The sequence below is a fragment of the Neophocaena asiaeorientalis genome, unplaced genomic scaffold, assembly GCF_003031525.2.
Source record: "Neophocaena asiaeorientalis asiaeorientalis breed wild unplaced genomic scaffold, Neophocaena_asiaeorientalis_V1.1 scaffold174, whole genome shotgun sequence".
Lineage (NCBI taxonomy): Eukaryota > Metazoa > Chordata > Mammalia > Artiodactyla > Phocoenidae > Neophocaena > Neophocaena asiaeorientalis.
In genome coordinates this window covers 6,401,620-6,412,698 of record NW_020174922.1, presented here as the reverse complement: position 1 = coordinate 6,412,698, position 11,079 = coordinate 6,401,620, and the positions used below count along the sequence as shown (strand labels likewise).

General features: G+C 43.8%; 1 protein-coding gene across 1 annotated transcript in view; it reads left to right on the top strand.

Annotated features, from left to right (window-relative positions):
• Window positions 1-1,145: 1,145 nt before the first annotated feature.
• SAXO1 (stabilizer of axonemal microtubules 1) overlaps window positions 1,146-11,079 on the top strand; it is a 33,639-nt gene continuing 23,705 nt past the window's right edge. Inside the window, exons 1-3 of the mRNA XM_024760457.1 lie at window positions 1,146-1,286; window positions 4,550-4,605; window positions 5,291-5,470. Coding sequence (XP_024616225.1) covers window positions 1,146-1,286; window positions 4,550-4,605; window positions 5,291-5,470 — 377 coding nt within the window. The remainder of the gene's footprint in view (window positions 1,287-4,549; window positions 4,606-5,290; window positions 5,471-11,079) is intronic.

Genomic DNA, 11,079 nt, shown 5'->3' with positions numbered 1-11,079 from the left:
AAAGCACTTGGAATTGCATCTATTTGTTGGTTTATATTAGAATGGTTTTGGGGTCCTCGGGAAAGAGGGGCACATCCTGTCCTGGAAGGCTGAGTGTAGCTAGGGGGACGGGGAATGGGTAGGTCTAAGAACTGCCTATTAATTGACTGCCCTTAGGTTTATCAGAGCAGCCAGGAAACAGAGGTGTTTGGTACAGGCTGGCATCCCATTAAGCCACACAGTATATGGCTGTGATTAAGAGCACAGGCTTTGGAACCAGGCAGAAAGCCTGGGGTTCTAAGTCCTGACTTCATTACCATCTGGCTCTGTCACCTTCAATGAGATCACATCTCTTCAACCTCAGTCTTCATGTTTGTAAAATGAGGAAAATAAGAGTGCTTCCATCGTAGCGTTGCTGTAAGGGTTAGATGGGATGAGATACAGAACTCCTAGCCCATGTGGTGTACAGTAATTGCTCAATAAACATGGCCTCTTAATCAGAGTGCTTGCCTTAGACTGCGCTAGGCATTTTTCCTCTGGTATCTGAGGAGAAAGTCACACAGTCATACTAAATGGTGGAAGTTGTTAGCCACAAATTACAGAGGAGGAAATCGAAGTTCAGAAGAGTTAAATAATGTTCTCCACGTTACACAAGCAGCCAGCGACAGAGCTAGGATTGGAAACCACATCTTCCTGCCTCCAGAGTCTCCTTCTGCCATGCCCTCTGCCTCCTGGAATGGAGAGCCCTCCTCACTGCCCACAGCAGGCTGGGCTCAGCAGGGGATTCTAAAAGACCATGAGAGAGGCAAGACGTGTCACCCATATCCACCGAAAGCTGTTCTGCTTACAAACAGGTTGGGTTCTAAAGAACTACTGGTAGTTCATTTGTTTGAAAAGTTCCAAGTTATGTTCTAGTAGCTACTGTTCACGCTGCCTCTTGGTGGCAGGAAGAATTACCATGCTTTCCCCCGATGAACGGCTTTGTTTGCAACCATGAAAATTCTTAACCTGAAAATTTATAAGTAGAGGACCATGCAAGGCAGAGCAGAGCAGTAAAGGGTCCTGAAAGAGCTAGGGACACTACACCATGCGCAGTCAGAGGAGAGAGAGTCACGGCCAGTAACAGGGTACAGAGGGATCGTCAGTAGCTTCCTGTGGTGGTGGTGATGGCGGTGACGGTGGTGGTGGAAGTAGCATTCAAGATGGGCCTCGAAGGAAGGGAAACGTTGGGAAAGTGGAGGTGGCAGGAAAGAGAGCAGCTACAGGGTGCATTCCAGGTGCATAACACTGAAGCTGAGCTCTGTGGAGTGAGGAGATAATGAAAAAAATCCTCCAACTGATTTTTCATGTCTTTTAATGCCTTTGATTGTGTTACATGAAGGCAGGTCAGAGAGTCTAAGAGGCAGATACCCTATTTGTCAACAAAAATACTTCTAGGCATCTTTGTCTTTCCTCCATCTGTAGGGGAGCTTCCAGCACCCGGGTGCTTGCAGTTCTCCTGTCTGTACCTGCACTTCCCAGTAGGGAGTCCACCGCCACATATGGCTTGAAACGTGGTCCTCCTGATGTGTGCTGTCAGTGTGAGACATACACTGGATTTTGAAGACATAGTAAGAAAGGAAAATATCTCAATTTTGGGTATTGATTACATGTTGAAATGGTATTTTGGATAGATTGGATTAAAAGTAAAATACTAAAATCAAGTTCACCTGCTTTTGACCTTTTTAATGTGGCTACTAGAAAATTTAAAATGACATGTATGGGGCTTCCCTGGTGGCGCAGTGGTTGAGAGTCCTCCTGCCGATGCAGGGGACACGGGTTCGTGCCCCGGTCCAGGAAGATCCCACATGCCGCGGAGCGGCTGGGCCCGTGAGCCATGGCCGCTGAGGCTGCGCGTCCGGAGCCTATGCTCCGCAGCGGGGGAGGCCACAGCAGTGAGAGGCCCGCGTACCGCAAAAAAACCCCCAAAAAACAAAAAACAACAAAATGACACATGTGGTTCTCATTCATGGCTCGCCTTCTGTTTCTATTGGATGGTGCTATTCTGGAGGGACTTGTTATATACTTAAAGTTCTATCATCCATTCTAGGGTCATCTGAGTCCTAGATGGCTTTGAGCTGGGTGCACCTCAGGAAACATACTTGGTCATTCAGATGTGATGGAGACCTAGGTTCTCTCTATGGCTAGGTTACATACATGGTTCTCTGAGCTTCAGATACTTCATCTGTGTAGTGGGGACGTTAGATCAGATATTTTCCATGGCCCCTTTCAATTAAAAAATTCTATGATTCTAGCTTGTTGTCAACTATTAACTTTTTCTGGGTTCCATTGAAAGGTCTCTACTGCTCCCTTTACCAAATGTCAGAAAAAGTCCAGATTATTTCCTCTTACTTGTGGTCCTTTAGTAATTCTTGGAGTCGAAAGACTTCAGAGTTCTGATAGATTAAGGACACCTTCTTCCTCTCCTTCTCTTCTCTGTCTGTTGGCCCATCTTGGCTTGTTTCAGTGCGCTCCTGAACAAGGTGGCCCACCAGCTCCTTTAAAATGGTAGAAGCATCAGAGAGCTGGGAGAAGACGTCTCTCCTTTCTTTGGTTCATGACTGTTAAGACTGCTTTTGAATACCCCATGCACGGTGATCCCATAAACTTTATTTAGACACTGTCTAGGTCCATAAAAACTGAGAATCTGATCTGTATTTTCCCTTTTGGCTCTACTAATGTTAGAACAAATCAGTCATGTCTTTGTAAATACCTTTTCTCTCAGCAGTTCATCCTCTTATACACTGTCCATCTGATATTAAATAAAATATATCAGGTGTTGGGCTAGTTTCCAGAACACAGAAGTAGAAGACTTGGTCTTTATCCTTGAGGAACTCCTGGATAAAGGGGTTCCACCTTTAAACTTCACCAACAAGGTGAATACATGGTGCTTTCTGTCTTGAGAGGGACATTCAAGCTGGGGTGGGCACAGGTGAGAAAAGAGGGTGGCGCCACGAGCACACTAGGCGATGAAAAGTTGACTTTCAGTTGAGAGTTTTTGATGTTTCAAAGTGAGACAAGGTCTTAGTTAACTACCAACACGTCAAATGAATAAAATCTGCCCTATAAATATATATTATATATAATTCCATTTAATGGAACATCCATGTCTGGATGCAACTGTGTTGCTATACTGAAATCCCCTTATAATACCAGTTGCAATGTAGTTTCTTGCCATTTAATTTATTTTTCTTTTGGAATGAGCCTTTTACAATATGTTACATTTTTTAAAAGTAACAATATAGAAAGGGGGTTATATAAAAGCAAAGTTTTACTGGTTTAAAAAAGGGCACTAGAGGGCTTCCCTGGTGGCGCAGTGGTTGAGAGTCCACCTTCCAATGCAGGGGAGGGGGGTACGTGTCCCGGTCCGGGAGGATCCCACGTGCCGCAGAGCGGCTGGGCCCGTGAGCCATGGCCGCTGAGCCTGCGCGTCCGGAGCCTGTGCTCCGCAACGGGAGAGGCCACAACAGTGAGAGGTCCGCGTACCGCAAAAAAAAAAAAAAAAAGGGCACTAGAGAGGGAAAATACTGTTAGGCCTGTGGAATCCACTTTACTGCAAGTGCCTGAATCTAAGTTACCCTTCATAAAGTCCTGATTTCTCTCTCAGAGTATGGGTGAATAAAATATATCTGCAGAGGTATTTTTGAGTAACCAGCACTTTTTGGCTTTTAATTTGAGGTTTGTGGGAATCCTAACCTGATACACAAATCTACACGTGAAATGAAAATAGGGGTAAACGTGTTCATATACAGCTCTACCCGTACGAACCGTGCACGTGTTGACCATTTTCCCTGGTGGGGACAGGTGACAGGGCGGTGGCTGGAGGTTGAAGAGAGGCACACAGCAATAACAGTGGTGGCAGCAATATTTATGCGGAGGGTTGAACTTATTAACAATGGGAGCGGCACGCTAACTGTTGCCTAGAAACCAGCTTTTGATCGGAGCAGTGATGAGTTCTCTGTATGTCTGTTTCTCTTTTCTCTGATGTGCTGCCCCAGAATACTGTGTATCTTCGTTTCTGTAATCAGAATCAGTTTAGTGTAAAAAAAGTTTTGAAAATTCTATGCCATTTCTGGATAGAACTAAGTTGGAGATCACTAACGTGGAGTTTTGTTGATGTGCTGGTGTCTGATGATTAGAGGTACCCTAGCTGGTTTGCAAGGGTTGTATGTGGGCATTTAAATAATTGATACACTACTTTGTTTCGGGCAGCTCAAGTAGCTGCCCTTTATTCACCTGCAAGTAGAATAATAAGGTCATTTATTACCATGCATGTAAAATGGAAAAACTCACTATAAATTATAACTTCAAATTATTATCTATCATCTCCCTGCATAATGAGGCATAAAGTTTATTTAATCATTCATTCATATGTTCAGTATTCGTTTAATAAATGTTTATTGAATGCCTACTCTGTGCCAGGCAGGATATGAGAGGTACCAGGGATGTAGCAGTGAAAAAGATAGGAAAAGGTTCTGAGCTTGATAGATGAGACAGATAATAAACTCAGCAACAAATGTGCCAATTACAGATAAGAGTAAGTGATGGGAAAGGCATCCACGTGATGAGAGAAACTCTGTTTGAGAGGTGAGGGCGTGGAGGGGTGTATTTTAGGTAAAGATGATCAGCGGAAGCCTAAGTGAAGTGAGACCTGCAAGAATAAAGGAGCCAGACTTTCAATGTACAAATGGTTTCACATAGTCAATGGTGTTTAGTATACTCAGAACTGAGGTGGTTCTGCTAGGTATGATGCCCCTTGTGTGCGAGGGTGATATTCTGAATTGACCCAGGAACTAATGAGGAAAGACAGTAGCCTGGCCCTGGAGCACAGCCTTGGAGCCCCCATTAGGGCAGGTGTTAAGCCCTTAATTGCTGGGTGATTGGGAGGGAGGGCCTCAGGGGAGGGACTAGGTTGGCACTCAGATGCCTTGGGGGCCACAACCATTCACCTATTATGGTATGGAAGTATTTCAGTATTTAAACAAGCAGCATGGCGCGTGTGATGGCTGGTCATCAGCCACGCTTGTGCATAATTTTATGGTTCAAGGAATTCTGACAATTAACCAATTGCAGTTACAGATCATTTAAGAAATTCTGGCCGCCTCACACAGTTCAGTAGAGAAAAGGAAGGGTTAAACTGCTGTTTTCAATGCCGGCAGTCATGATTTTATACTCTGGGTCAGATTTTGAGGAGGTAGCAAACTGCATGTATTCTTCCCAAGAAGGTAACTAACCTAACATTCCTTTTTTTTTCTTCTTTTTTTAAAATTAGGCGGCATCGCTGTCCACACCTCCCTACCAGGATCTATGATAAAACAGAGAAACCATGTCTTTTCTCCGAATATACCAAGAACTACCCTCTCTATCACTCTTACCTGCCCAGAGAGTCCTTCAAGCCCAAGCTGGAGTACCGGAAAGGGTGCGCACCAATGGAAGGCCTGACCACATCTAGGTGAGGGCAACAGTGTGAACGTATAAATGCACACCACTAATGGAGTAACGTACAGCATTAACCTAACGTTCAAATTGCATTGACGTGCACTGTCAATGCATGCTATTAATGCTTGAGTGTTAATTTACTGCATCCCTCAAAGAAAATCCTGCATTTATTAGCCTGTTTAGTTTTCCCTAGCCCCCTCTTAAAGAGAAAGGATTCTTACTTGGGGCTGGGGCGGGGGAAGGGGGAGCCGTGGGGTGGGAATTGTAAATTGATCTACATCAAAAGGGTGGGAGGTTAAGTAGGAAAGGAAAATAATAACTAGAAAGAGGGTGGCTGCTGCAGCAAAAGGAACTTTGGGCTTCTGCACAGAAGCTCTAGGTCAGCTTGGGTGGTGGTAGTGATGTCGGTCGTGGTGAAAGAGAACTTGAGCTTTTTTGAAATTATGCTATAGAGTTTGAGTTGGGGTCCCCTTGAACATTCATCAGGAATACGAACAAAGAATATTTCCTTTTACATTACCCTTGACTTAGCAACTCTGATTCTTGAGCTCCAGCTCTGCGAGGAGACTGAACCCCGTGGCTCGGCGTGTCTGGCCTGCAGAGGTATCTGTACTGAGCGGGTGGGGACACATGATCAGTCTCAGGGTTGTTCCACATGTTGCAGGGCTCTAACAGAATCTGCTGTTGACAGCTCAGTTAGTGATCTCCAGGTGATGACCTGTGACTGGTGACCCAGAGGAGTAGAAACATCTTTGAGTCAGTTGGGCAGTGTTTCAGGTTGTAGAACTTAGTCCCCACATGAGACCTGAGAGCTGGGTGCCTTCTCTGCCTCCCAAGTTCCTCATACCTACAGGGCAGGATTGCTGTGTGGTGGAGGTGAAATTGTTCTACCGCGATGCCCGCACATTACAGGTTTGCAAGACGTGGTAAAATTTCTTCCTATTGCTTCGGCCTTTGCCTTGCAATTTTGTGCTTTTCTGTAAAGGTCCCAGGTGACCCTGGCTAAGCAGAACACCAGTTCATTCAGTTTCCCCCAGGGTAGGCCTGGAAATGTCCTCTGTTGAGAATGTGGGTTGGAGGCATGAAGTATTCCTCCTAAAAGCTGCTGTCTTCTAGATCCAAAGGAAGAAGTCCATGTCTGGGTTATCACAAAAGACCCACAATGTGGGGAATGAGGCCCAGGGATTTCTCGGCTTTGTGGGAACCCCTGGACAGGGGCAGCTTGAGAATGAGAGGGACTCGAGGGTCTTTTCTGACTCTTGACTTGAATCAGGTCACCTTTATGCTGAGTAGTTATATTAAATGATTTGAGGTCAGCACAAGGTTTCTGGGTCCTGATTCATGAAAAAAAATGTAATCTATGCAACCTGTTTTTCAACCTGTGACTTACTAAACAATAGAAACCTTAAAGTTTGGGCTTCATTTTCCCAGGAAAGCAGCGTTCTTTGTTTCCATGAGTCTAAAGACCACGACAAGAGAAGTGGATCATTCTGGAGCATTGCTTTTCGTTTTAAGAAACCACAGTCAGTGCTCATGAAAGGAACTAGGCTTATGTATAAGAGACATGCAATTGGTAGGAAAGGATAAGAGCATGTTGAGGAATGGATTACAAACATCACGTTCGGTTTCCAGATGCTGGTCTTCACTTCTCTTTGTACCTGATTTGCAGGAAGTCAGGAGTGCCTTGTGGAATACAGAGTACAGGCCAGCTTCAGATATTGTCCCGGAAATATTTGGATACTTGGAGGGTTGGATGTTGAGGGATGCTTTCTGTTTGTTGCCCACAAGCTCAGGAGAATGAGAACAAATCCTTTCTCTGGAGCAGGCGTCCTGTCCCATCCACTAGCTCTGAGGCCTCCAGTGGAGCCCCACATGCCCTCCCTCTTCCCGATGGTGCTTTGCAAAACAAAAACTTGCCCTTTGACCTGTCCTAAGTTATCTTTGCCTTGTGTCACTTACAACAATAAACATATCACCCGGAAAGTCTCTCTGTCCCTGCCAAGGCCAGAATAGCAAAATCATTCATGTTAAGATATGGCCGAAGTGGAAGAATGAAGATCCTGAAAGAATTTCCAAAACAACTTATTAATGATTGTAAGAGCCTTAAAAAGAAAAGTGGCAGGATCATGGTTACCCATGGGAAGAAAAAAGAACAGAAGTGCTTCTCTCCTCTCCTTTATTTCCTTCCCCAGAAAGAGGACTAAGGGACGGATGAGCAGAAGGCATCTCTTCTCTCCCCCGTCCCTCAGTCTCATCATTTCTCAGCCCTGTGCCTACCCTGCTGGGCACATTTTCATAGGCTGAAAAAAAAAAAAAATACCTATGCCCCTGTCAGGATGCCTCCCTTTTTTTTTGAGCTTTGGTGGGCTTTTATTGACATAAATTAACAAAAATCGAGATTGTACCAACCATCTTTTCTGAACTTTATAAACTCAGCAGAGACTCTGGCCCATATCTGAATACATACAGTAAAACTGTTCCCCATTGGGAAATGTAGAGTTGTTGTCATCTAGGTTCTCTGCCAGAGGATGCTGGGGAAAGGACGGGTCAGCCCTGTGTCTGCACACCTCTGTGTCTGTGTGGATTGTCATCCTTCTGCCCTTAGAACTCTTGATTATTAGAATGTCCGACCCACTTACCTATCTAAAGGCTGACCTGGCTTAGTTTCTGAGTTTGGGGCTGCCACCTGCTGCATGAAAAAGTCATGTGGCCCGTGGCTTGGCTAGGTTTGGCGATTAAGCTCAGACACAAAAAACACCTGGTTTCTGGAGAGGTTATCATCCCAGCATGAGGCATGATTACAGCCGCACACAACTCGTACTGACTGTGAATCTCGGGCATTTACAGCAGGTATCACGAGGTGAGTGCTTGTGCTTTTCAGCCCTTCTTAACGTTGAACTGTTTCTTGCCGCCCTGAGTAATTCTCTCACAGAGGATCTGCCTTTAGTTCGGGTAGACCTGAGATCAGTTTATGAATGAGAGGTTTGTACTTCAAGCCCCATTCCCCCTTAGGCATGTCACCATGTAAAACAGTTGGGCCCCATTTTGGGACATTATTTTGTTAGCTAAGTGAGATCCCTAAAGATGGGCAAAGTGACAGCCTCAGAAAAAAGAGGTGAGTCTTCAAGATGGTGTTAGACCTTTTTTCTTAAAGGGAGAGGGGCCGAGGGTAGGGTGAAATGGAGGCGCAGAGGGGGAGGATGGAATCGGGTTCACCCCTGATGGGTTTGACTGCAGGGAAGAGGGCAGAGAGTTGGTGGCACAGATTCCTTCCTGTATTGACAAGACTCCTTGGTAAATAGGAGTGTAAGGGGGAAGAGCTAAAAGTGAAAGGGCTTTTAGAAAAGCCAGGAAAGAAGCAAGATGGTAGTAGGCTTGAGTCTTTTCCTACCTATTGAATATTACACATTTCCTGTTCAAATACATATTTCTCTACTCACAGCTATCCCAGTGCGGGCATACTTCCTCACCTCTATAGATTGGACCTGAGAATTAAGACATGCAGTAAAAGGTCTCGGCACTAGACTTGCTTGGGTAGTTTAAAAGCCTTTGATGTGCATCTTTGATTAATTTGGGGGACATTTTGGCCGTTCCTTCTTTAAGTATTTTTTCTGTACCCAAGGCTCTGTTCATTTCTTTGCCCCAATTTTTTCTCTCTCTGTCCTTCGTATTGGAGAGCTTCTATTCAACCATTTTCAAGTTCACTGAGCCTTTCTTTCTTCCTCTATTTCCATTCCGCTATTAGGCCCATCCAGTGAGTGTTTTATTTTAGATGTTGTGTTTTTCAGTTTTAGAATTTACATGTGGTTCTTTTCATATATAGTTTCTCTTTCTCTTCTGTGATTCCCTGCCTTTTAATTCATTGTGACCTTATTTTCCGTTTTGCAACAAAGCATAGTGAAAATAGCAGCTGTCTAATCCTTGCCTGCTAGTTGCAACATCTGGGTCAGCTTGGGGCTGGTCTTCACGATTATCTTTTTTTTCCCTTGACAATGCGTCACATTTTCTCTGTGTATGTCAAGAAATTTGGATTGATCCTGTACATTGCTTTTTTTTTGGATTGTGTTTTTTTATTTTTTTAAACATCTTTATTGGAGTATATAATTGCTTTACAATGTTGTGTTAGTTGCTGCTGTATAACAAAGTGAATCAGCTGTATGTATACATATGTCCCCATATCCCCTCCCTCTTGTGTCTCCCTCCCTCCCTCATTATCCCACCCCTCTAGGTGGTCACAAAGCACCGAGCTGATCTCCCTGTGCTATGCAGCTGCTTCACACTAGCTATCTATTTGACATTTAGTAGTATATATATGTCCATGCCACTCTTTCACTTTGTCCCAGCTTACCCTTCCCCCTCCCCATGTCCTTAAGTCCATTCTCTACATCTGCGTCTTTATTCCTTTCCTGCCCCTCGGTTCATTAGAACCATGTCTTTTTTTAGATATGTATGTATGTTTTTTAGATATGTATGTATGTTAGATAGATATGTATGTTAGCATATGGTATTTGTTTTTCTCTTTCTGACTTACTTCACTCTGTATGACTGACTCTAGGTCCATCCACCTCACTACAAATAACTCAGTTTCATTTCCTTTTATGGCTGACTAATATTCCATTGTATATTTGTGTCACCTCGTCTTTATCCATTCATCTATTAATGGACACTTAGGTTGCTTCCATGTCCTGGCTACTGTAAACAGTGCTGCGATAAACATTGTGGTATGTGTCTCTTTCTGAATTATGATTTTTTCTGGATATATGCCCAGTAGTGGGATTGCTGGGTCATATGGTAGTTCTGTTTTTAGCTTTTTAAGGAACCTCCATACAGTTCTCCATACTGGCTGTATCAATTTATATTCCCACCAACAGTGCAAGAGGGTTCCCTTTTCTCCACACCCTCTCCAGCATTTGTTGTTTGTAGAGTTCTTGATGATGGCCATTCTGACCGGTATGAGGTGATACATCATTGTGCTTTTGGTTTGCATTTCTCTAATGATTAGTGATGTTGAGCATCCTTTCATGTGTTTGTTGGCAATCTCTATATCTTCTTTGGAGAAATGTCTATTTAGGTCTTCTGCCCATTTTTGGATTGGGTTGTTTGTTTGTTTGTTACTGAGCTGCATGAGCTGCTTGTGTATTTTGGAGCTTAACCCTTTGTCAGTTGCTTCATTTGCAAATATTTCTCCCATTCTGAGGGTTGTCTTTTCATCTTGTTTATGGTTTCCTTTGCTGTGCAAAAGCTTTTAAGTTTCATTAGATCCCATTTGTTTATTTTTGCTTCTATTTCCATTTCTGTAGGAGATGGGTCAAAAAGGATCTTGCTGTGATTTATGTCACAGAGTGTTCTGCCTATGTTTTCCTCTAAGAGTTTGATAGTGTCTGGCCTTACATTTAGGTCTTTATTCCATTTTTGAGTTTATTTTTGTGTATGGTGTTAGGAATTGTTCTAATTTCATTCTTTTACATGTAGCTGTCCAGTTTTCCCAGCACCACTTATTGAAGAGACTGTCTTTTCTCCATTGTATATTCCTGCCTCCTTTATCAAAGATAAGGTGACCATATGTGCATGGGTTTATCTCTGGGCTTTCTATCCTGTTCCATTGGTCTATATTTCTGTTTT